Genomic DNA, 27,261 nt, shown 5'->3' with positions numbered 1-27,261 from the left:
AGATTGTTGATAAAGCCCTGTTAAAACAAGCTTTCATAAGCCTATATAGTCTGACGTGTTTTGGGCTATCTTTTAACGTGGCCACTTGTTCAAATGTATAGACTATTTCTTTACGCAAAGGCTGACTGTCATTAGCTCTGAATGACAGTGCTACTGAAGCACAATTAACCTTATTTTAAATATTTAAATGTATATCCCTTTCACTGCAGCCTGAATTTTTTGGGGAAGATCTTGTTTTCAGTTGGTACTAAAGTTATGTTTGAACTGCCTGATTATGTTTTTTGATACTGACTGATGGAACATTGAGGTCTGGAGGACACTTGTTTGTTTATTAAGACGTTTTTAGAACAAGTGTCGGGAACTTTCCTGGGTCATTCCACGTCAATTGAACCAGGGCCCACGCACTTAGGTCTCAAAAAATTCTGAAAAAATTATCAGGTGTACCTATGTTACCCAGGAGACACACTGTAAAACTAGATGTACCGCATAGCGGTACAAAATATGACCGCCGCTCAGTCCTGTACATCCATTCCGTGAAAATAAATCATATTAATGAATTTGTCTCCATCTTCTACTCCATCCCCCACTCTTGAAACTTTTGTGTATGCTTGTTTGGAATGTGTGTTTGCACACATTCCGCACACAAAGTGGACAGCACAGGACACAGCCCTGCCCTGAATACATCTCAACGTGCGCTCTAAAACATCTGGTTTAAATGGAGATGTAGATCATCACGGGTGCGTTAATAAATCTACATTGCGGCGAGTTGACACAAATTATTCACTTTGACGAATTTATGTACTTTCAGTTACTTTACTTTGAGCCATGCTCTTCCTTACTTGAATCACCTTTGAAAATAGATAGAGATGCACCGATTGCAATTTTCTGGGCCGATACCGATTTCCGATTTTTCATAGAGTTTGACCTGCCGATACCGATTTTAGCCGATTCCGATTTCATTTCTTCTAACCATTTTACAGCACACACACAAATAGTTATTTTCTATCTTTTCTTTGATAGAACATGTTAATATAGACGTGTAATCAACTTATCAATGATGAAATGGCTGTTAAAAAAAATGGAACCGGTGAGCAGACAGATTCTTTTTCAAGTCTAACTTCAGATGCAGTATCAAATTATGGATTAAGTTAAGTTATGGAACACCCATTTTATGCTTCTCACATCCAATATCCAACTAAAGATTTAAGAACAATTTTCATGATACATTTGAACATACTACCATGTAGCATATTTTCATATGCGTTGATGAATTTATGGGAGGGCGAGGGAAAAGTGGTAGCAGCCTAGGCTATCACGCAAACACAGGGGAGAAGTGCTAATAGCGATTAGGTGCTCCACCATATGAAAACAGTGCACGTCTGTTTTGCGGTGAAAAAATTAAATCCAAATTCCGGTTAAATGCATCAATTAGGCTATAGAAACTTTCAGAGACGGCTGATTCAGTATTCAGAGCATCTGTTTTCTTCATTGTAGGCTACTATGTCAAAAGCAACTTTAACGTTTCTTTGCCTTTCTAATAGGCTATCGTTTGTTCACTTTCACGACATCCACTTCTCAATCTGCTAGACTAGGGACATAACCCTAGTCTACGTGCAGTAAATAGTAAGACTATTTTAAGTGGAGTAGAACTACTAGGGCTACTGTATGTCGCTGCTTGTTGACATCTTATTATGTAGCCTAGCCTATGATCGCTAAACTTTGATTATTTTTAATGTCGCAATCGTTTATCTCCGTTCAGCAGGCTTGTGGGTCAGCTGTGGGCACACAATTAGCGGCAGTGACGGGCGGTGATGAGCGATGTTTACGTAGCCTAATGAAGTGACAGCTTAGTAAATTCCATGCAGTAGGCCAATGGTAAAGCACAGCGTTTGCTGCATAGAAAAACTCAGTAGCCTATTAGCGCTTTCTTTGTAGCCCTACATCCAGCCCTGAGTGTTGGCCTGGTTGCTAGCTTCTTCAAACTTTGCAAACTCAGCTGGGTGTTGTTACAATTGCGGCGCACGAGTGTATTTGACCGGCATAAAATCGGCATGTCCCAGACTGACCGGCCGGTCGCCGGTCATGGCCGATCACGTGAAAATCGGCCGATTCCGGTCACCAGCCGATCTATCGGTGCATCTCTAAAAATAGAGGATTGAAGTAGCCTATATGGGTGTTTGGGACTGAACATTGACTCAGATGCTTTTTGAGACTTTGAGCAGAAATGTCCCAGCCCGGTGTTTAGGATGCATCATAGACAGGTTATCTTTCAGGTAGCCTATATATTTTCCATTAAAAAATCATCACGTAGCGAACGTGTTGTGGCTAACTCACTTAGCTCCTATTAGTAGCCTAGGTTATGGTCATAAGCAAATGAGATGACAGTCGAAAGATACAATTAGTGCTGTTATCAATTTGCTTGGTAGCCTATAAACGCATTTATGGCTTTTCTACAAATACATCAATAATCAAATTGGCCTCCATCACTCAACCATGCTAACGGTAACATTATTTTACCTACGTTCTGCTATTGATAGGATTAACGTAGCCTACCTGCAGTAAAAAACAAGCATGTCCAATAAACATTCTCAGATTTATTTCGGCTTCAAGAGGAAATGGGAATTACATGTCATGCAGAAATCATCCTACCCTTAGACATTCTCTGCGGTAAACTACTGTACAGTCTTGTCCTTGTAGGAAGCGTAGTGTCTTTCCAACCCACTTTAGATTAACTTCCAACAAAATTACGTCTCACTGCAACGATGCGCCATCTAGTGGACAAACGACTACGTAACGCCAATACTGGAAATGCAGCCAAATTATTATTATGATGAATATTTGGTTTTCCTTTAATCCTACTGAATTCGTAATTATGTATCGGCCGTTCTAATTGCCGATACTGATGGTATACGTGCCTGTGTGTGTGTGTGCGTGTGTATATGTGTGCACCACCATCTACAGGCCAATGAGTGTACAGTCACTAAATGTACACATAACTTAATTTTTTAGACCCCCCCATGGATGAAATTCTACGAAACTTGGCATACCCCCAGAGAATGTCAGGTTAATCATACACATAGAATTTGGTGCAGTTCTGAACGTCTTTACTGAAGAGAGGGGCGATTAAAGCAGAATGATATTGCATTTTCATTTTTTATCGGGGGGGTGCAAATCACAAATGAGTGATTATGGGCTAGGTTGATGTGGGCCCTTGAGACCAACATACCATAAAAATTTCTTCATCCTCGGTGCCACGGTTCAGGTAGTTATTTAGGAAAAACTGCATTTTTTGGGTTTCGGGGGGCCCAGCGCGGAGGGGGAGTGGCCCCCGGGGGGACCAAACTAAATTTTTCCGTAAAAGTCTAGTGGGGCTACATACCCACCAAATTTCATGTGTCCCGGTGTTTCGGTGCCCCGAGTATCGTTGACCAAAATTTCAGGAAGTAGATGAAGGGAAAAAAAAAAAAAAAACTTTGACAATCCCTATATGACTGCTTCGCTAGCGGCGGTCATAATTACTCTTATGTAAGATCAATACTTTCCAAGATACAGCCAGTTTTACAGGGGGAGGGGGGTGTCGATTTTGGTCGGCCTCTTTTTTTTGTCAAAGTTCACAAGCCCCACAGCGCAAGAACTAAACCATGTAGGAGGCTCAAATTTTGCATGCTGGTACATAAATAGGAATAGTATGTAGCAAAATCGTCACGTTTGGTCTGGATAATCCTGCATGGTCATAGCTGTCCCTCAAAGTTGATACAAATTGTATTGGACTCTGTTTATGCCTTCAGAAGACATATTTGTACTCAACATAGGCTCTTGATTTATTTTCTTTACTGAGATAAGTAGAAACACTCTCACAAAAAACAATGAACAGAAAATAAATTCCTTCAGGGTCTGAACAGCAGACCTTACAAGTCTGAAAAATCATTTTGGTTCTCATTTTCAGAGCACCCAAACACCTTGTGGGAATATGCAAAGATTTTTTTTATATTTTGTTCTTTATTCTCCATGATCCGTTCTTTTTAAAAACATTTGACTTGTCTTATGCAAATCTTTCTTTTTCACTTTCCACCCTGAACATGGGCAAAATGCACCATTGAGATCAATATGTTTTGTATAGAGCTACCACAGGTTACTCTATACAACCACAGGTGGCACTGTGGTAACTCTATATAAAACATATTGATGTCAATGGGGCATTTTGCCCATGTTCAGGGTGGGAAATAAAAAAGAAAGATTTGCATAAGACAAGTGAAATTCACGCATACGATCGATTTGACAGCACTCGCAAGTCTGAAGAAGTTACCCTGCTTTGATGAGAATGTTTTGTGTATTTACATAGGCGTTCATTGGGCTAGCCTACATGGGTTGATACGTGCGGAAAAGTCCTGTTTGCTGTTGAACTTGCGCCTTACCTCTTCTATGTTGATTAACAAAGCCATAAATTATGGCCCATAATGCAGCTTACTTCAATGATTCTGTGAACTGATCTGTAGCTATCCTCTGTCATTCAGAGCTCCGGAAAGTTCCCAGATATTTTGAAACACCTGTTAGCAATCTCTGATGGCAGAATAGCCTATTCAATGGCTACCCGACAACATCTCAGTGCAAATTTCAAAATTGTTTGTCTATTTATTCCCACGGTTCAACACACGAGACGACTGAACGCCCAGGTGTTGTTACTATGTGCACATTAGCCTATAATACTAGAACATAGTTTGGCTGCAATGGCTTTATTATTTTCTGCCAGTTAGTGCATTTTCCCTGTGTATAAGTTATACTACATGCATTATTGTGTTTGACACTGAGGATAGCCTATCTGAGACGATGGTTTGCTTCAAATGAGTTAGCCTACGTTGTGAAATTGAGAATGGCACTCCTTTAGTCTATCTTTGTATTGTGAAATTAAAATTAAATATGGAATATTACAATCAATAATATGTTGAAATGAATTAAAAGGAATCAATTTCTATGAAAAATCTCTGTCTATTGTGTGCGTGTGTCTAGGCCTAGCCTTCTCGTGCGCATATAGGCTACTACGCAAAAGCGCCACTCGCGCCTAGGCTATTTAATTGTATCGCCTTGTTAGGCTATGCGCCAACTTTTTATGAGATAGAGAGACCCCCTTAAAGACAAAAAGATCATTCGGGCCCTGCTTTGGACCCACAATGGCTGCCTTGCACTACTCCACTTGCACTACTCCACTTGTACACTTGCACACCTTGCACACTTGTTGTTCTGTTGTCCTGAAAACACAACACACTTCTGCTGCTCTTACATAACTTGCACCACTATGCCACTTGCTTACTTAGGTCAAACAGAACTACCTCAGCCATTTATTGGCCTGACTTTGCACTATTATATTGACTGTCTATGCACAATTTCAACCCAATTTTGCTGCTCTTATTTCTTCATTGTATGTGCCTTCTTATTTACTTTTTATTGTTTTCTTGAATGTTATGTTTGTCTGTGGACTTAATTGGTAAAATATGTCTTGTCTTCACCGTGGGATAGTGAGAAACGTAATTTCGATCTCTTTGTATGTCTTGGCATGTGAAGAAATTGACAATAAAGCAGACTTTGACTTTGCTGTTCAGACCCTGAAGGGATTTATTTTCTGTTCATTGCTTTTTGTGAGAGTGTTTCTACTTATCTCAGTAAGGAAAATAAATCAAGAGCCTATGTTGAGTACAAATATGTCTTCTGAAGGCCTAAACTCCAATAAAATTTTGATCAACTTTGAGGGACAACTATGACCATGCAGGATCATCCAGACCAAACGTGACGATTTTGCTACATACTATTCCTATTTATGTACCAGAATGCAAAATTTGAGCCTCCTACATGGTTTAGTTATTGTGCTGTGGGCTTGTGAACTTTCACAAAAAAAAGAGGCCGAACAAAACCGACACCCCCCTCCCCCTGTAAAACTGGCTGTATCTTGGAAAGTATTGATTTTACATAAGAGTAATTTTACAGTGTGTCTCCTGGATAACATAGGTACACCTGGTAATTTTTTTCAGAATTTTTTGAGACCTAAGTGCCTGGGCCCTGGTTCAATTGACGTGGAATGACCCTCCTGTATTATGCGCCAAAGGGCATGTAGTAACTTACTTTGAACTAGGCTACCTCAATATTAAGTGATCTTCTCAGTCAATTGTGTTATTTTTTCTCATTAAAATAAAATTCGGAGTAACAGAGACAAAGGTTTTTCCCCATTTTTGTTGGCCTAGCCTATATTTGGCAAACTCAGCTGGCAATATAATTGACAACCATAAATGAATCTCATCATAGGCTACCTTCAGCCAAACATTTGTGACTTTCTTAGACTACAAACTGAATGTTCTGTACTGTAAGCCCAGGCCTATAGCAAAAATGAGGAAAATCATTCAAAAGATCAAAAGTGCTGCCTACAAGACCCGCCCTGTTCAGCTTCTGATTGGCCTGTAACATTTGGCTAGTTAGGATGAGAGCTGCCTTCCTCTCATATCATTGATAGGTGAACTCAGTCGACTCAAACTCGGACATCCGGCATGGTGCCAGAATACATTAAGCCCTGATTTCTTATGTGATATATGTCCTGTCCTGCTGATAGACAGATGCCTACAAAGCCATTTGCTCTCACTAGCTGATGTTATTTCACATTTGATGCTATAACTGTAACAAAAGTAATTATTAACTTCTGAACTGTGAGCATTAGAATTATAAAGCTAAATATTGTATACTGTATATAATATAAATATTGTAGACTTTTCCCAGAAATAACACAAGAGGCCATAGGTAGAACATTTGACATACACAACATTTCTCGCCTAATCACGGTTAGGACATGTTAGCGTACTTTTCTACACAAAACTACACTATCTGACTCAGGGACTCTCAAAAGCAGAGGAAACCTATTCCAAGGGTAAACAATCACCAACGCTCAATACTGTATATTTATTATTACAATACAATAATAAAATCAATACTTCACTTAATATTCTAATTTTTAAACACATTCCATATTCTACCATTAACACAGTATCAGCTAACAAGAAGCTTAAGCCAAACAACAGTAAATGTATGTGCAAGTTGTAAACACTCTTACTTACGGCATGTTCGTTCATCACTCATATCTCCACAATCATTCCAACCATCACATTCCAGACCTTTATCAATGCAGATTCCTGAAGAACAAGCAAACTGTGCAGGGCATGCTGTGGGACATGTAAGAAATAGAAAGACATTAGGCGTAAGGAAGGACAGAGGAACAAGCACATGCTTTTGCTAGTTCATATTATTTCATAATTTCCATGTAGAGAAAGTGATTGTAAATCTGCTAGTGTAAAGTTACAGTGGTCGCCGCTGGAGCAAGGTTGGTGTCGTGAAGCTTTGCGCACACCCATTTCTGCCCAAATAGATGCCTGATAAGTGCCAAAAAGCATTGCAATATATTGAATATGATTGACCCAACACTCTGGCCAATCGCTGCCTCCATTGTCAGCTTGCCATAATTTTTCAGTTGTCTGTCAGCTTACGATAGCTTCATGATAAACAGTGTAACTCATACACATAATTTGTTTTACATTCATTTTGTGAGGTACATTATTTTTTGTAGAGGAGGAAGTTTTGTTGAGGATTATTGTGTATACGAATCATATGATACATATCTTTGGCTATAATGTTTTCCAGACTGATCGCATGAGCACAGGAGGGGGGGTTGCGATCTATGTCAAAGTATCAACTGTTTCAACTGTTTATGCGTCGACTCGACCAGCAAACCTAAGTCCTTGAACTGTCTGCAATAAAATTAAAATTCCCAAACGACGCTGACCTGACAGAAGTAGGATGTTACCGCCCACGATCGGCGTCACCTGAGACTGCTACTGTACCCTCCTTGCAGAAATCCGGCACAAATTCTCTGATAACGAGTTAATTCTGTTGGAAGATTTAAACTGGTTATCTACTTCTTCTAACGCACTCAAGGACATTTGCGACACACTTGACGCAACTGATATCCTCTCCCACTCGTCTAAACCAAAAACACATGGATAAAATCAACCTTGCTTGATGTGATTCTAACAAATGCCCCACATAAATATACAGCTATTGGCATATTATGTAATGATATTAGTGATCATTGTACTATTGCCTGTGTTAGAGACTGCAAGCTTCCTAAAACTAAGCCACGATTTATCTTTAAGAGGAATTATAAACGCTTTAATGAACAAGCCTTCCTGCATTACCATAGTGATTTGAAATTTGTGTGTGAGATGGTGGATGTAGAATTGGCATGGGATTTCTTTAGAAACACCTTCCTGTCCTTAATTGATAAGCATGCACCTCTGAGAAGGTATAGGATTAGCGGTAAAAATAACCCTTGGTTCAATGAAAATATTGCATCTGCCATCACAGAAAGGGATAGAGCATGGACTAAAGCAAAACAAAACAAGGACACCAAGCACTGGACAGTTTATAGGGCACTAAGAAACCAATGCACCAGGTTGATAAAAAATGCAAAAAGTGGTCACTATTTTGAATTAATAAATCAAAACGTAAATGACCCTAGAAAATTCTGGAAGCTGGTCAAATCAACAGCTAGAGAGGTTACACCTCCAACTCTTCCAGAATTCTTAAAAATAAACCAAAAATGAAATCACAGGGAAACAAAACATTGTGGATGCCTATAATATTAATTTTATCAATGCAAGGGTAAATACTCAATCCAGTATATCAGTACATTTTGAGGAGCGTGCACTTTCAACTACACGTGACTGCACAAAAATGCTATTTTTCAACGATTCTTGCCTCCCAAGTTCATAAGGCCCTTTCAACCCTGGACTGTAAAAAGTCCTCTGGACCAGACCAGATAGAACCATTTTTCTTAAAGACGGCAGCAGTTCTGATTGCTGAACCCATTGCCTCAATTTTTAATCTTAGTTTATGTAGTGGGTCTATTCCCAGCTCCTGGAAGTTGGCTCAGGTCCTTCTGTTACTAAAATGAGGTGATCCTTCTGCTTTAGATAATTACCGCCCCATATCCAGATTGTCCGTTATAGCCAAAGTATTCAAATCCCTTGTAAATTAACAGCTAAAAATCTTTTTATCTGATGCTAATATTTTGAGTTCCACACAGTCTGGCTTTAGGCAAGGTCACCGTACTACAACTGCTGTAACAGTTCAACATCACAAATGACATTATTACTGCCTTGGACCACAAAAAATCTTTTCATTGATTTATCCAAGGCATTTGATACTGTTGATCATGATCTCTTATTGCAAAGGCTGTGTACTTTGGGCTTTAGTGACTCTGTATTGGCCTGGATTTCTGACTATTTAACTAGGAGAACACAGTGTGTCTCCTTAAAAGATTGTCACTCTGTATCTCTGGGAGTAAAGACTGGTGTCCCACAAGGGTCAATCTTAGGTCCTATTTTGTTTTCTCTGTATATAAATAATATAGGTATGGGTTTAGACCCGGCCAAGGTACACCTTTATGCAGATGATACAATCCTTTATGCTATTGCTCCCTCAATACAAGAGGCAATGGATACCCTACAGACTGCATTTAATTCACTACAAATGTCTTTAGTCAAGTTAAAACTGGTATTAAATGCCAAAAAAAAACTAAATATATGACTTTCACACGGGCATGGTCAAATTCTGACCGCACAATAGGCCCTACTGTCACTGGATGGCACTCATATAGAAGGGTAACCTCCAGGGTAGGAATTTCACGGCGGCCACGACGGCCATGGCCGTCGTAGCCCCTTGCTTTGGCCGTGACGCCCCTTTGAAAATCAGAGGTTTACAGGCCACGGTGGCCTTGGTGCCCCCTTCTTTCAATATTCTGCTTTGCGTCCTACTAATAGCGATATATATTTAGCCTATGGCCTGTCAAAACAATCTTAGCATTCACAGCGCAAATTACGCAGTGGATAAAGTTAGCGCAAGAAAGAAAGTGCGTCCAAATTCACCCATTCTTCTCAGTTGAACTAAGTAGCCTACTCATCACACAGACATCACAAGTAAAGAGCTTTTTCTCAGCTTTTAAACGATGTCATCCGCTAATTGCTGTGGTGAACAGTTCGCGAGAAAAGTAAATAATATCATTCAATTTAATCATAAATTCTAGCCTTAATGATCACAAAATGCTAAGCATGCATCTAGGCTATTTGACTTTCTTAAAGCTGAGCTGTGCTTAAATTGTTCAATACATGATTTCATAACAGGCCAAATATCAAATAAATGTTAAATATAGCCTAGATATCTGCAAATATTAGATGATCAGATGATTTACAGTTATATGTAATGCATCATGTTTCATGTTTTTGTAATGTTTCATACAGTGATGCAGGTCTACTGCAGTGAATAGGCTAAATACAACTTTGATCATTTTTATAGCCTACTACTGTATAGTTAACGTTGGCCTTAGTGCCCTGACATGTGGCCTTTGTGCCCTCCACCAAATATGCCCAACTGAAGGCCAAGTGGCCTTGCCCCCAGAATGTTGAAATTCCAAGCCTGGTAACCTCCTATAAATACCTTGGCATCTGGCTTGATGACAAGTTATCTTTTGATGTCCATATACAGTGGGGAGAATAAGTATTTGAACCCATGCTAAAGTTGACTAAAAAGAGGAATATAAAATAATCTGTTAGAAATTGATCTTAATGCCTTAATTAAAAAAAAAAAATGATTAGGACTTCCGGTAATGGCGGGGTGCTGAGAGGCTGCGATAGACCAACCCTCCTGATTATAACTCCTTGAAAATTTAGTACTGATTTCGACAGATTTGTGACAATGTCACAAAGGAGGAAGAAGACGACTGCTCAAAAACAGCAAAAGCAAGAAAAAGACACCGAAATACGAGAGCTTTCTGAATCTGAACACGAGGAGGAGGAGGACGGCGAGTTTGAGTCTGAATCTCTTGATGATAACTCCACAAGTAACCCCAGCACTTCGGATGTCATGAATGCAATAAAAGGAATGGAAAAGCGAATTACAGTTAAGATAGATGGGGTAGGCTATTAGAAAGGGTTAAAGAAATAACCGAAAGAGTTGAAGAGGCGGAAGGACGCATTTCGGGGGCAGAGGACGAAGTAAACCAACTTAAAACTCGCATTACCACTTTACAATCCGAAGTGAAGTTGCTGCTAGAGAAAACGGACGAGATGGAGAATCGGAGTCGGAGAAATAATGTGAGGCTGGTGGGCTTGCCGGAGAACGAAGAAGGACGAGATGCGTGTACGTTCATGGAAAGTTGGATTCCGTCAATCCTAGAGATGAATGATAGGCCTACCGCGCTAGCACTGGAGATAGCACAGAATTGGCCCACGGCCTCAGGCAGAGAATGACGCCAATGCTAGGCCAATTCGCCCGAGAACTCTCATTATGAAGTTTATCAACTACAGACAAAAGGAAGAGGTTTTGCGGGCGGCCAAAGCTAAAGGGACAGTACCGTGGTAAAGTTGGTTTTATATTGGACGTTGGATATTCGACACATTCGAAAAATCTATTTAGCACTGACTACGAGGGTCGAATTTGTGTCAAACCAACTTTAATGTGTTTAAACAAGGCCTGCCTATATAACACAAAGCTTCTTTTGTCCAAAAACCCATGTTTTGATTTTATGAATTTTTTAGGCTGATAAAAGATTTCAATCTATTATGCGGCTTCACCTTTTGACTTACCCATACTAAAACACATCTCCTGAACTCGGCTTAGTGCCCTTTCTAGTACACAAAGCTTATTTTTCCCTAAAACCTACTCTTTGATTTTATACAATTTTTAATGTTGAATGTTTCAAATCTATTATTTTTTAATGTAAAAAAAATGCTTTAAATGCTTTAAATCTATTATGCGGCTTGACCTTTTGACCTAACCATGTCAAAAGACATCTGTTGCACTCAGCTAACTGCCCTTCATAGTGCACAACACTTCTTTTTTCCAGAAACTCACTCTTTGATTTTATATTAATTTTTTACTATTCAAAAATGCTATAAATCTATTATGCGGCTTGACCTTTTGACCTACCCATGTCAAAACACATCTGTTGCACTCAGCTAACTGGCCTTCATAGTACACAAAGCTTATTTTTTCCAAAAACTCTTTCTTTGATTTTATATTATTTTTTTACTATTCAAAAATGCTATAAATCTATTATGCGACTTCCCCTTTTGACCTACCCATGTTAAAACACATCTGTTGCACTCAGCTAACTGCCCTTTATAGTACACAAAGCTTATTTTTTCCAAAAACTCACTCTTTGATTTTATATTAATTTTTTACTATTCAAAAATGCTATAAAAAAGAAGCGTTGTGCACTATGAAGGGCAGTTAGCTGAGTGCAACAGATGTGTTTTGACATGGTTAGGTCAAAAGGTCAAGCCGCATAATAGATTTAAAGCATTTAAAGCATTTTTTTTACATTAAAAAATATTTATAAAATCAAAGAATAGATTTTTGGGAAAAAGAAGCTTTGTGTACTATGTAGGGCAGTTAGCCGAGTGCAGCAGATGTGTTTTGACATGGGTAAGTCGAAGGGGGAAGGCACATAATAGATTTATAGCATTTTTGAATAGTAAAAAATGTATATAAAATCAAAGAGTGCGTTTTTGAAAAAAAGAAGCTTTGTGTACTATGTAGGGCAGTTAGCCGAGTGCAGCAGATGTGTTTTGACATGGGTAGGTCAAAAGGTGAAGGCACATAAAAGATTTATAGCATTTTTGAATAGTAAAAAAATAATATAAAATCAAAGAGTGCATTTTTGAAAAAAAGAAGCTTTGTGTACTATGTAGGCCAGTTAGTCGAGTGCAGCAGATGTGTTTTGACATGGGTAGGTCAAAAGGTCAAGCCGCATAATAGATTTATAGCATTTTTGAATAGTAAAAAATGTATATAAAATCAAAGAGTGAGTTTCTGGAAAAAAAGAAGCATTGTGCACTATGAAGGGCAGTTAGCTGAGTGCAACAGATGTGTTTTGACATGGTTAGGTCAAAAGGTCAAGCCGCATAATAGATTTAAAGCATTTAAAGCATTTTTTTTTACATTAAAACATATTTATAAAATCAAAGAATGGATTTTTGGGAAAAAGAAGCTTTGTGTACTATATAGAGCAGTAATCCGAGTTAACCAGATGTGTTTTGACATGGGTAGATCAAAAGGTCAAGCCGCATAATAGATTTATAGCATTTTTGAATAGTAAAAAATTTATATAAAATCAAAGAGTGAGTTTCTGGAAAAAAGAAGCATTGTGCACTATGAAGGGCAGTTAGCTGAGTGCAACAGATGTGTTTTGACATGGTTAGGTCAAAAGGTCAAGCCGCATAATAGATTTAAAGCATTTAAAGCATTTTTTTTACATTAAAACATATTTATAAAATCAAAGAATGGATTTTTGGGGAAAAGAAGCTTTGTGTACTATATAGAGCAGTAATCCGAGTTCACCAGATGTGTTTTGACATGGGTAGGTCAAAAGGGCAAGCCGCATAATAGATTTGAAACATTTAACATTAAAAATTGTATAAAATCAAAGAGAAGGTTTTAGGGAAAAAGAAGCTTTGTGTACTAGAAAGGGCAGTAAGCCGAGTTCAGGAGATGTGTTTTAGTATGGGTAAGTCAAAAGGTGAAGCCGCATAATAGATTGAAATCTTTTATCAGCCTAAAAAATTCATAAAATCAAAACATGGGTTTTTGGACAAAATAAGCTTTGTGTAATATAGGCAGGCCTTGTTTAAACACATTAAAGTTGGTTTGACACAAATTCGACCCTCGTAGTCAGTGCTAAATAGATTTTTCGAATGTGTCGAATATCCAACGTCCAATATAAAACCATCTTTACCACGGTAGGGACAGTAGAATATAAGGAGCAAGCAATCCGATTCTTCCCCGACGTCACTGCGGAAACACACAAGAAACAGAGGGCTTACGATGGAGTGAGACAAAAGCTACGGCAGAGGGGAATCGATAAGCATCGTGTCGTCTTTCCTGCGAGACTGCTCCTCACCTACGAAGGGAAAACCGTGCTGTATGACCCTCCTGCTGAGGTAGAGCACTTCGTGGAAGGACTGGGTAGGCCTAACTGAGGAAGAGAGGTGTTATTTAAAACTGACTTTGCCATATCCTGAATTTTGACCGCAGTTATATGTTTAAAGTAGGCCTATGTTTAAAAAGTTAATTGCAGATGGACTATATCATAATCACTTCAGACAGCTGAAGATTTTTTCTAGTTCTAGTATCAGCAGATTTTTTTCTCTCTTCTTCAGTCTTCAATCTTTTTTCAACAAGGTGTCTGATGGATAGCCTTTTTGTGTTGTGTTAATCCAAAAGAGGGATAATCAGACTGAAGCCTAGTTTGATTAACAGAGTGTACCTACTCTGAACAAAGTTTTGAGTTATTCTCGGATTGAGATAAGCTAAGTTAAAATAGGCTATCTGCATGTTTAAGGCCTGTGAAATTTGAAGTTCACTTTGGTGAAAATATGAGTAGAATGATACAACAAGGAAAAGGGTCGTGTCAAAAGTAGTAAATTGAGAGAACCAATCAGTAGTTAGCTCCTCACAGATGTGTGGATCTAATGTACCCATACAGGGAGCAAACACAGAGGGGGGAGGGGGGATACATAATGGATGGGTTTGTGTGAAGGGATTTAAAAGGTTCAGTGTCAGAGTTTTGGTTTGTGTGGTGCTTATTATGTTATTGTGCGTGTTTTTTGTTTTTAGTTTTAGCTTCTCTTTGGTAGGTTTATCTCATGATATGAAAGAGGTGCAAAAGGTGAGAAATTACAGTAAAAACTGATGTCTGAAACTGAAAAGGTGAAATTCATAACGTGGAATTGTAGGGGGATGGGTAGCCTTAAAAAAGTGAAACAAGTAATGGACAGAATCAAATTACTTCAGGCAAAAATAATATTTTTGCAGGAAACGCACATGACAACAGGGGAAACCATTAGAATACAGAGGAGATGGCAGGGTCAGGTCTTTTCATGTTGTTATGCCTCCAATGCCAGAGGATACTCGTTCACAAAACCATCCCCTTACAAGTTGAAAAAGTAACAAAAGATCCAGTTGGTAGATATATTATAGTTGAGGGCTTTTTGTTTGGAGGTAAAGTTAATTTAATTAATGTGTACGGCCCTAATGATGATAGTCCTGCTTTCTTCAGTGATTTGTTTCTCTCAATATCAGGTTTAAGAGGACAAAATATTATGGCAGGTGATATGAACTGCACACTGGATCCAGTGAAAGATCGCTCAACTGGCTTAGATACTACACATGCTAAATCTAGGAAAATAATAAACAAATTTATGAGAGATTTAAACATGTTGGATATTTGGAGACACCTTAACCCTAGTTCTTTGGTTTACTCATGTTATTCTGGGACACATAAGTCATACTCGCGCATTGACTACTTTTTGGTATCAGCAACACTGCTTGCAAACATTACAGATTGTACATATCATACCGTGGTAATATCTGACCATGCTGCTGTATCATTAACATATAATGATAAAAGGATGACCAACACACCTCCTAAATGGCGATTGCAGGCAGGATGGCTACAAGACCCTTCATTTGTAGAATTTTTGGGTAAACAAATAGACTTTTATTTTGAGATAAATACATCTGAAACATCCGCTTGTATAAGATGGGAGGCGTTCAAAGCCTACATTAGGGGTCAGATTATTGGATTTTGTAGCTCAAAATCCAAACAATCTAGGAAAGACATAAGGCAGTTGGAAAGACAGATCAGTGAATTGGAAAGGACTATATATCAGAATAGGGTAGCAAATAAAGATGAACATGATAAATTACTTCTTTTAAGGGCCCAATATAACGAAAAATCAGCAGTAAGAGCGGCAGCAAAAATCATTAAACTAAAACCAAATTTCTACGAACATGGAGATAAAGCAGGGAAATTACTTGCTTGGCAAATTAAAAAAAGACAAGAGGAACAGGCTATTGTTATAATTGAAACACCATCAGGAAATATTACAGATCCATTAAAGATAAATGAAGCTTTCAGAGACTATTATAATAATCTATATAGCCCAGATATCTCTCCTAACAATGAGTTACGAACACAATTTTTAGATGACCTTGATTTGCCTCGATTTCAGAGGAAGATCTGCTGAATCTTGAAGAGGGGATTAGTGTAGAAGAGATATCATTAGCTATTGATGCAATGTCATCAGGAAAAACGCCAGGTCCAGATGGCCTTCCCATAGACATATATACAGTAAGAAATTTAAAAAAAAATTGATAAGTCCCTTTTTAGATATGGCAGTAGAGGCGTTTGAATCGGGCCTTCTTCCAGCATCAATGAGACGAGCACTAATCACACTGTTACCAAAACCAGGAAAAAGCAATACAAAATGTGAAAACATGCGCCCAATAAGTCTTCTTAATTCAGATACTAAAATATTATGTAAAGTGTTGGCACGAAGATTGGAAGCAGTATTACCTAATTTAATAGGAGAGGACCAAAATGGTTTTATACAAAACAGACAAAGATTTCATAACGTAAGAAGGCTTCTCAACATCCTTCATAACCAGCGGAATGCGCAAGACACTGCTGTCTTGTCACTAGATGCAGAGAAGGCCTTCGACCGTGTAACGTGGCCCTATCTATTTGATCTAATGGTTAAATTTGGCTTTGGGGTGAAATTTTGCAAATGGGTTAGATTACAGATTCTCTGTAATGACCTAGTAGCAGAGGTGCTTACGAACAATACAGTGTCGAAACCCTTTAATATATCAAGGGGATGTCAGCAGGGATCGCCTCTCTCTCCTCTCCTCTTTGTAATTTCCATAGAACCCTTTGCCATTGCAGTTAGAAAAAATATGGTCATTGCTGGAGCTAAAGTTGGTCAGATGGAACACAAAATTGCTTTATTTGCCGATGATGTTCTCCTCTTTCTCAAAAATCTTAGTCATTCTATACCGGCTCTTTTAGAACTTATAAGAATATTTGGGAAGATATCAGGATAAAAAGTAAATCACTCAAAAAGTATGTTAATGCTACTAGATAATAATGATAGAGTACAATACCAGAACAATCCTACAATGTTTAATTTAACTGATACGTTTACATATCTGGGAATACGAATTGTACCTAAACTTGAGAACATAGTTTCTGTAAATTATGAACCATTATTTGAAAAAATATCGAATTCTATTGATAGTTGGACATTACTACCCATATCCTTAATTGGTCACATAAATGTTTTAAAAATGAATATTCTGCCCAAATTACTGTACTTATTTCAGAATATCCCTCTACCACCCCCAAAGCACCTTTTCATGAGACTTAATAAGTTATTCACTAATTTTTTTTGGAACAACAGGCGTCCCAGACTCCGCCTTTCACTTTTGTACTTGCCTTATGACAGAGGGGGGCTCCAGTGCCCTAATGTGCAATGGTACTATTGGGCTGCTCAGCTCAGAACTATAATGTTTTATTTTTCCACAGAAGGTACCCCATCGTGGGTTAATTTGGAATCAGTTGAAGTCACACATGGTCTGACCTTAAAAAGGTACATATATTCAGCTAATCTTAAATATCACAGGAAAAAATGCTCAAACCCAATTGTTCTTAATATGATTAATGTATGGCATGTGGTGAAGAAATATTTTGGAATTCCTAATAATCTGTCTTGTTATAGCCCCATTTGGGGTAATACAGACTTCAAACCAGGAAGATTGGATGCAGGGTTTAAAAGTTGGGCAGATAAAGGGATAAGGTCCATAAAAGACCTGTATTCTTCAAACAAACTTATGTCCTTTGAGGAAATAGTTAATACATTTAATATACCAAAAAAAAAATTCTTTAAATATTTACAAATAAGAAACTTTATTTTTGTAGCCCAAAAGAACTCTTTAGACATACCAGTACTAAACAGCTTAGAGACAGAAATGGTAAAAGACTGCTATGCAAGAGGCTTAATTTCACATATATACAGAATTATAATATCAGGATCACAAGAATCATCAGTTAATAAATTAGAAGCCTGGAAGAAAGACTTAAAAGAAGATCTGTGTTTGGGTGATTGGACAGAGGCATGTAAGGAAGCTCAAACGCAAACAATAATTGTAAGATTGAAATTATTGCAATATAAATGGTTGATGTCGGCAACTTAAGCGCTCTAGCGCCACCAACAGGCCAAAGTTAGATGTGCGTTCACGCACGTAACTTTTGACCCGTATGTCCGATTGTCAAAAATTAGGTATCGTTGGAATCCTTGGACCAAGCCGAGTTCAACGCACCCTATGACGTCAATTTTCGCCATGATGGATTTTCCGCCATACCAAACTTCAAAGATATCATCTACTGACCATGCCTCATTAATGCATTGCTTTTTGTCTTCGAAACTAAAACCGTTCGCGCGTAACAGCCAATCGAAGCCAAACAGGAAGTGAGCTCATATCTCAGTAACCCTTGCATGTATCAAAGCCAAACTTGGTGCATGGACTCAGGACCCAATCAGGGGGACGCTCAAGAAATCTGGTGACCTTTGACCTGTAGGGGGCGCTGTAATTAAGAAACATGCCTTTTGGCCTGTAGCTGCTGTTGTGCTTAGAATTAAAACGCACTAGTGGTGTCTGGTAATACTGTTGGAGGTCCTTAGGCCGACCCAAGCCAACTTGTGATGTCATCGTAATTGATTCGGCCGCCATATTGGATTTAATCAAAAACACGTACAAGTTTTCGCAGGTCACAAATTTCAGCGGATCCTCGCCAAAATTGGCAGAGGCCATCTTCAGACCATGCCTTATCAGTGCATTGCTTTCTGGAACACTTGACAGAAGTATTAGGCTGTAACAGCCAATCGAAATTTGCGGTGAAGCCGCCAAACAGGAAGTGAGCTCATCTCAACAACCCTTGCATGTATGAAAGCCAAACTTGGAGCATGGACTCAGGACCCAATCACGGGGACGCTCAAGAAGTCTGGTGACCTTTGACCTCTAGGGGGCGCTGTAATTAAGAAACATGCCTTTTGGCCTGTAGCTGCTGTTGTGCTTAGAATTAAAACGCACTAGTGGTGTCTGCTAATAATGTTGGAGGTCCTTAGGCCGACCCAAGCCAACTTGTGATGTCATCGTAATTGATTCGGTCGCCATATTGGATTTAATCAAAAACATGTACAAGTTTTCGCAGGTCACAAATTTCAGCTAATCCTCACCAAAATTGGCAGAGACCATCTTCAGACTATGCCTTATCATTGCATTGCTTTCTGGAACAATTGACAGAAGCATTCGGCTGTAACAGCCAATTGAAATTTGCGGTGAAGCCGCCAAACAGGAAGTGAGCTCATATCTCAGCAACCCTGCCATGTATCATAACCAAACTTACTACATAGATTCATGACCCCATTAGGAGGACGCTCAACAAATGTGTTGACCTTTGACCTGTAGGGGGTGCTGCAATTAGCAATATTGCATTTTGATCTGTAGTTGCTGATGTGTTTTATCAATCTTTTATTTTTGGATGTGAAACTGATGACAACATGTTCCATCCAGTTAATTCTAATGCGTGCGTGCAGGGGCGGGGCGGAACGGGGTGGGACGAGCAGGGGTGAATTGGTGGGGGGGATGGCTGGCGGAGGCGGTGGCAATACTCAGCCCTGTTTTAGCCCTACAAAATCAGTTATGTTTGATGTGACACTTGTTGAAAGTGTTGATCGCGAGTGTCTGCTGACTTCTATCTTGTCACCGTGGCTACTCCGGCCTATTCTGCTTGGCCCCCTCATTGCTGCTTGCAGCTATATTTATTATTGTATTTGGGAGTGTGAATACATAATGTCTTTCTGGAAAGGGGTGAGGGATATGATCAATAAAATTACAAGTATCAATCTAACATTATCAGCAAAAACATTTGTTCTGCACTTATACCCTCTAGAAATGCCATTGAGAAGAAAGGAATATGTTTTCCTTGACATGTGTTTGTTGCAAGCGAAGCGTTTAATTGCTTTATTTTGGGGAAAAATCCAAGCACCAAATGTAAATGACTGGCTGAAAGAAAGGGCAACTAACATGGTCATGGAAAAAATAACTTATATAGTGAAAGGTAAAAGCAACAAATTTGAGGAGATATGGTACCCATTCTTGTCCTTTCTGGAAGAGGGTGGAGGTAATGGGATGTCAGATGTGAGTAATACTAATACCGACTGAGAAGCTTTTTATTTTTTATTTTTACTTTTATCTTTATTTTAGGTTTTGTTTTTTCTGTTATATTATTGTTATTTTAATTTGGTGTATGTTTGGATTGTATGGTATTTTTATTGTGCTGTACTTTCTGTGTTTAATGTGTAATTGTATGAAAGTTAAAATCTAATAAAAAATATTTTGAAAAAAAAAAAAAAATGATTAGAAATCCAACCCGAACACCAATTTTAGTGAATGAAGAATGTATCGTAAATAAATAAATGTTCTTCCTTAAAATACAGGGGTAATAAGTATTCAACCCCTATGTTAAATTCCTATAGAGGCAGGCAGATTTTTTTATTTTGTGGATTATCTTATTTTATGGATCCAGGATACTATGCATGCTGATAAAGTTCCCTTGGCCTTTGGAATTAAAATATCCCTACATCACCACATACCCTTCACCATACCTAGAGATTGGCATGGTGTGTTTTTTTTGTTTGTTAAGTCTATTAGCTGGTTTGATGTTCATTGAGTTCAATGCAAATCGAACCAGCTAATAGGCTAACTGAAAAATACACCATGCAAATCTCTACACTACTGCACGACTACATTAAGGAGAATATCAATAATAAACAATGTCAAATTAATCAACAGCCTAATGGAAATTAAAAAATATTATACAAACCATAATGCATAAGAAGCGCTTAAAGAACTAAGTGCATGTTGAACAGGAATATCTTTAGACCCCTCTTAAATGACCCAAAACTATCACAGGAACGGAGAGCACTGGGCAACTCATTCCACCAACATGAAACCACTGAGGAAAAGAGTCTTGAATTAGACCTAGCGTTTATGACTGGTCGACACAACAGACGCTCAACAAAAGACCACAGTGGGCGGTTGGGGATGTACGTCTTGATTATTGAATTAAAATGACTAGGAGCAGATCCAGTCAGTGTCCTATAGGCCAAAGTGAGAGATTTAATTCTGGCTACTATAGGGAGCCAATGGAGAGTAACTTGGAGAGGAGTTACATGTGTCCTCTTTGGCTGATTGAAGACCAGGCGTGCGCCAGCATTCCGAATCAGCTGTAATGATCTTATTATACAAGCGGGTAAGCCAGCTAATAATGAATTACAATAGTCCAGCTTGGAGATGACCATGGTCTGGGAATGAAATGTCTCACCTAAGGAAGTGGTGTAAATAGAGAAAAGCAAGGGTCCTAATACTAATCTCTGAGGCACACCTGTGGTGAGGTCATGAGACTTTGATACCTGTTCCTGCCAAGACATGTTGAAAGAACGCCCTTTAAGGTAAGATTCAAACCAGTCAAGAGCTTTCCCAGAAATTCCCAGTTCAGATAGTATAGAAAGGAGAATGTCATGGTTAACAGTATCAAAGGCTGCAGATAAATCTAGTAGAATTAATACTGATGACTGAGCAGAGGACTTAGCTACTCTCAATGCTTCAGTCACAGACAGAAGAGCAGTTTCAGTAGAATGACTTGAAACCAGACTGCATGAAGCTTGAAGACCGATTTCCTTTATTAAGGCATTAATGCTCTTACTTAAGGGTTTTAACACTGAATTTCATCTACAGGTCTCAGATTTACACATTTGTTAAAGTCCCCACAACAAATTAAAATCCCCTGATTTTCCCTTTGTCCTTAGAACTTCAAATAATTTATTGGGAGAGCATAAAGTCGTGGCTACATTTGTTGGTACCCTTGCAGATAAATGAAAGAATGATTTTCCTTAAAATAAACACAATTTTCTCATGTACAGCTGCAAAGAACTGGACAGATTTATTGGTATTATTACAAAATCCATCGTCACTTACGGTTGCCAGGGTCATAAGCATTGAACTCTGCTTGAAATCCTTTGTCTGTGTAAGATTCATCGGAATGAAAGTAAACTTCCACTTTATCTGATGTGCTTGTGAGTGACAACGTAGACCGCTCTCCACAATATCTGTCAAAAAAGAGAAAAATCACAAAATATTGTTACGCCAGGCCATCATTGAAACTCCTATCTGTTCTCAATTTGTCTTAAGAAAATTGTTATAATCGTTATATTAAAAAATCCTATATTTCCAGTCTTAAACTGTGTTATGCTGTTTTGCTCCTGACATTTACTACATCTACATCTACTGTTTTCACCATTAGTGCACTTTTTTCCAGGGCCAGAAATGTTTCCCCCCACATGTTGCCATGTTTATCTGCTTCATGACCTTGTACCCAGTTACAGTCATCAATCTCCAACTTCTTTCATGGCCTTATTATGATAAAGTGATTATACTGTGCTCTTACTTTATGCCCAAGACCTCCACATAGTCTTTGTGACAGACTCGAATGTCCACTCCTGGCTCTTTCATACGAAACATTGTGAACGTCAAACGCACATTCATACCTTTAGGCACCTGCAAAAAAAAATATCACTGTAGCCAGTCTCTTGAAAGTCAATACATTGCCACCTTTACCATGGAAATATCTGAAGATGATTTCAATTGACATATCATTTTGATAAACATTCATAATGAACAGTGCAAATTAAAGTTTTAGAGAATATTCAAATTGAACTCAAATTGAAGAGTGTGAGAAAATAATCAAATTTAACTTAGAAGGCTGGACGCTAACTTACTGAAATGGTCCATTTGCAGTCTATGTCTGGTGGATAAAAACTGGGAAAGTGAGGTGAGGTGAAGCTACCACTGGTGTTGGTAAAAGTTCCACCACATGTTTTGGCTGAAAAAATGGACCCAATGAAACAAATCAAATACAATTTCACCGTGAAAATACAGCGATAATAAAAACAATTGTTTTCATTAACTACTAACTCATCTTCAGCTGTTTGTTCACAGTGATGGCAGCGAACAGGAAACAGGTATGCCGACTTCTAGTCAAAAACGGAAGTTCGTCACTGTGCTAGTGCACAGAGCCTGTTTTGGGGCTGTCTCCGTCCTTTATCAAGGCTCAGCGTGATTGGGTATGGGTTGGAAATGGACATACAGTAGACAGCTGGTGGTGGCAACCGTTTTGCTGCTTTGGCAACAATTCACAGACATTTCACAGACACTGGCTCCTCTACAAGACAGCCACATCCTAGCCAGGTTGTGAGCATGTCCTTTTCCCCCACCAGTTACGTTTGCTCCCATTTAATTAACTTAGCTCCCATTTAATTAACTTAATTTAGTCAAAAGGAGCACATTACAATAAAACACTCACATGATGTTGGAAACACTAAATATGCCCCTCCTACTACAGGGTTCAGGTCTTATATGTCCTGACCTCCCTCAGGGCAAAGTCTCAGTGCAATATCCTTACTGACACATCTAGTCAGTGCACCAAATAAACACCCAGCTGTCTAGCACACAGTGGCTAGCACTCCCCCCAATGGTCACTGGAAAGTGGGATTGTATCACAAACACATCAGACCAACTGCTCAGCCTCCCTGTGGCAGACAGGTACAACTACACCCTGTTTTTTGCAAAGGTTACAATTACATTACCTGTAGTTAGTTACCATGAGGGGACAAAGATAGCTACTGGATACATGGCTGTGCTGAAGCGGGGAGGGTAGGGTGCACATAGCATAACTGTAACTCGATCCCATGTATTTGTAGTACTATGGACTGGGAGACGGGTGTTCTATCAAAGAGGCTGAAACCCATATAGTTTCACTAAAATAAACAAATTGTAATTGTTTTAGAGGTATACTATGAAGTTTCAGGTATTTTTGGCGACTGTAGAGCTCCACCTAGAGTCGTGATCTATTTATATTTTACTCTGCTGTTGTAAATGGCCTACTTCTCATGGTTTGTTCCACCTGTAAACAATGAAATGCTTTTGTTGTGGAGGCGAAGGATTAACAACAGGCAAAACTATCTCCAAAGAGCTACAGTCCCCTCCATAATTTTTGGAACACATGCTAAAGTTGACTAAAAAGAGGAATAAAAATCATCTTTTGGAAATTGATCCTAATGCCTTAATGAAAAAAATGAGGAAAAATCCAACCTTTAAGGACACCAATTTTCACCAATTTTTGTGAATGAATAATGTATCGTAAATAAATAAATGTAAGTGAACGATTCCCCTATTGCAAGTTCGTTATAAAGGTTATATAAATGTGAAATTCTTAATAGTGTACCTTTAATTGTTTTTGCAAATAAGGGTATATTTTGGTCAGAATCAGCGAGATGTCAGAATTGAAAAATGTGGGTGCAAATTTCGTTCATTTCTACAGTAATTTTATGAGCTAACTCTATCTGCCTTGACTGTGCTCAAAGTAGTCTCAAAATATTTAAGACAAAAAGACACATACTTGTGGTTATGGGAATGACAGATAACTCTCCTTTGAAACCTGGCCACTGCATATTGCTGTCAGTGATGAAGTTGATCAGTAGAATGTTGCTTGAGGAAACCACTTGTAGCTGGTTAGTGGGAGGTCGCTTGCCACACTGCCTGTTAGAACCATGTGAGAACCAAATGAAGACCAGTAAAAACCTGACCACCTTCCTTTCAACCCTTACAAGACAGACATCTGAAACATTTTTGAAAGTCTGGAACAAATATTAGTTACCATTAGTAACCATTAAGTAGCAATAAAACATCTTTAGTAAACATTTCTTCTGATGAAGTACACACTTGATATGTTACAGCAGAATTACTGACTTGGTGATGGCTTGGGAGTCATCTGGGCTGAGTGAGTCATAAATGAATACAAAGTCATTGGTACAGTCATCCTCCACATGGAAAAATGGGAACTTTACAAAAATGGCAGTATCTTTGGGTGCTCGAATCTGCCACTGACAGCGTGCATGGGCTGGGTACTTCTGTGGAAACCCTGGCGACTGGAATTCCTTCACAGAATAGTCGGCTTCAAGGCGGTAGAAGCACTCCTCTGGCAGGGAAAGAGAACCCTGGTGGGTTAGTCTGGTCAAATTTGTAACACACTTCAACCTAAATCACTATTAACACAATATGTAACCAAAATGTAAAGATGCAGAGGATACACAACCTGGGGTTTTGGTGTGACTACAGTGATTAATATATTCATTAAAAGAGGTTATAAAGTCTATATATCTTTTCATGTCGCTATGTTGTATTGGATGGTACAACAGGGTTTCTGCCAGTTCAAAAAAGTAAACTTTAAGACCTACATGGCGTAGGAAAAAGTACAGAAAATCCCAGAATTACTTTCAACATTGAAGTTTTATTGCAGCGTGCCAATAACTAGAAAATTAAGATAGAGCTAGAACACACGGAATCAACTATGAAATAGCTGCGAACAGCAGTGAATGGGGTCCAAGCAGTTTATGAATATTACATTTTTGAGGCACAATGGCAACGGCAGGCCCAAGGAGTTTTGAGAATTGAGATGCTAAACTTGGGTTACTCCTGCAATGCTTGGAAATTGAACCTGCATCTCCCATGTTGTTATCTACACTGCTAACCACTGCACCAGCAAGCCCTACACTAGAGATGCAACGATATGGAATTTTAGGGCTGATAACGATAACCGATATTTATTGGTTTGTTGTGGCCGATACCGATAACCGATAATACTCTTGAAAAAATTTGTGAAAAGTGAATTGGGGACAGCATTTTTTAAGCATAATTTAATTGCAGTAATTTTACCTACCACCAATGATGGACAGAACTCAATGGTACAGCAGTCAACAAAATAGCTGTAGCCTAGGCCTATGTGTGGCTCCTTTAAGTGAACCTGACGTCAGTGAATTGCGACTGAGTGGCCAGCGACAGTGTATGAATCGTTTTCTTATGGAGTAAACGCCTAACGCACATAAACGGTTAAGCTGGGGAAAAGCTATAACAACCAAATCAGTTTGTGAGGGAAACTTATGTTTAGTTTCAACTGCATGTAACTGAATAAAGCTGCAACTCCTCGGACTGTATCTTGTGTCCGTCTATTCTGTTGTGCACAACCTGCATCAGAAATGAAAGGGGTTAGCCCCGAAGGTTTTGATGATGATATACTGATGATGACCTGTCTGGAACTGAAGCAGGAATGATTAGCATATTTCTCTGCAATAATACAAAACCCAAACGAACGAAATACAGTTATTAGGGGTTTGCACGGCGTGTCATCAGATCTGGACGTCGCCATATTGGAGATACTCGCCTCATTAGAAAGCATTAGGCACTGAAGTAAATCCCTAACATTGTCAAGGAAAATGGTTAATTATTGCCGTGTTTAAGGTTGTACCAATAGGTCAGACTGGAAAAAACATCTGGTGTAGGTATCGACTTCCAAAAGTTATTAAAAAACCAGGGAGAAAGGAGAATAATGCCAGAAGTTATCAGAGGAAGGGGGGCGTTTGTGGTTGAACTTGGTACTTCGTCTCCCTCACCCAACTCATATGGATCTGCGCTGCCAATAAACCGTAATTTCTCGAAATATCGCGCCTTTTCTTGTGGTCCAAGTCCTGCCCTATATGCCTTTGCATCTCAGACGCATTTTGATGAGCTTTTCTGTTGTTTAAAAACGGCTACAATCACGTAAGATATCCAAAGTGCATAATACTCCATTGTACTTCATTCACTGAGTACCGCCAATATGGCCGCGCATGCTGGGTTACCATGGTTACCTGACAGAACGTGACGTCCATGCAAACCCCTAAAAGGGCTGTATAAAGTTGTCCAAATCAATAGGTCATAATTAGGCGTTGTTGTTGTAAAGATATTGCAAGTAGATGTTGTTATGTCCAATGCACGAACAAAACCGGGAAACAGACAAATATTATCAAGGCTTTGAATGTTTCTGTGTGTGCACGGGGTGTCTGTAGATCGGTGTTGCAGGTGCCCCTGTGGTCATGCATGCACCCTTGAAAAAAAATCTGATTGGGAGTTATAGATTATGAATTTTGTGGCGCCATCAGCCATCACAGCCAATTAAACTTTACAGCCGCAGCAACTTCAAAGATCACTGGACCAAATGCTTCAGACATGAAAGACATAAGCAGTTTATCAACAAGGCTATCACGATTTTAGAACTGTTACATTCATGACGCTTATGCTAATGTTACAATGTTAGGCTACGCACGGCTGCGTCAGGTTGTAACAAAGGTAGGTCCTAGGCCAGTGGTCTCCAACACGGTGCCCGCGGGACGGCTA

General features: G+C 38.9%; 1 protein-coding gene across 1 annotated transcript in view; it reads right to left on the bottom strand.

Moving 5' to 3' along the window:
• Positions 1 to 27,261, bottom strand: part of st14 (ST14 transmembrane serine protease matriptase) — a 229,476-nt gene that overhangs the window by 140,688 nt on the left and 61,527 nt on the right. Inside the window, exons 7-12 of the mRNA XM_076281226.1 lie at positions 24,799 to 25,027; positions 24,449 to 24,588; positions 22,770 to 22,873; positions 22,439 to 22,548; positions 21,970 to 22,100; positions 7,095 to 7,199 (exon numbers count right to left, since the gene is read on the bottom strand). Coding sequence (XP_076137341.1) covers positions 7,095 to 7,199; positions 21,970 to 22,100; positions 22,439 to 22,548; positions 22,770 to 22,873; positions 24,449 to 24,588; positions 24,799 to 25,027 — 819 coding nt within the window. The remainder of the gene's footprint in view (positions 1 to 7,094; positions 7,200 to 21,969; positions 22,101 to 22,438; positions 22,549 to 22,769; positions 22,874 to 24,448; positions 24,589 to 24,798; positions 25,028 to 27,261) is intronic.

This window comes from Alosa pseudoharengus, unplaced genomic scaffold, assembly GCF_046254945.1.
Source record: "Alosa pseudoharengus isolate Yale_2024_CS ecotype anadromous, Long Island Sound unplaced genomic scaffold, YU_APseudo_1.1 YU_APseudo_1.1_scf_12, whole genome shotgun sequence".
Classification (NCBI taxonomy): domain Eukaryota; kingdom Metazoa; phylum Chordata; class Actinopteri; order Clupeiformes; family Clupeidae; genus Alosa; species Alosa pseudoharengus.
The sequence above is the reverse complement of the archived record's forward strand: the minus strand, read 5'-3'. Positions and strand labels throughout refer to the sequence as shown.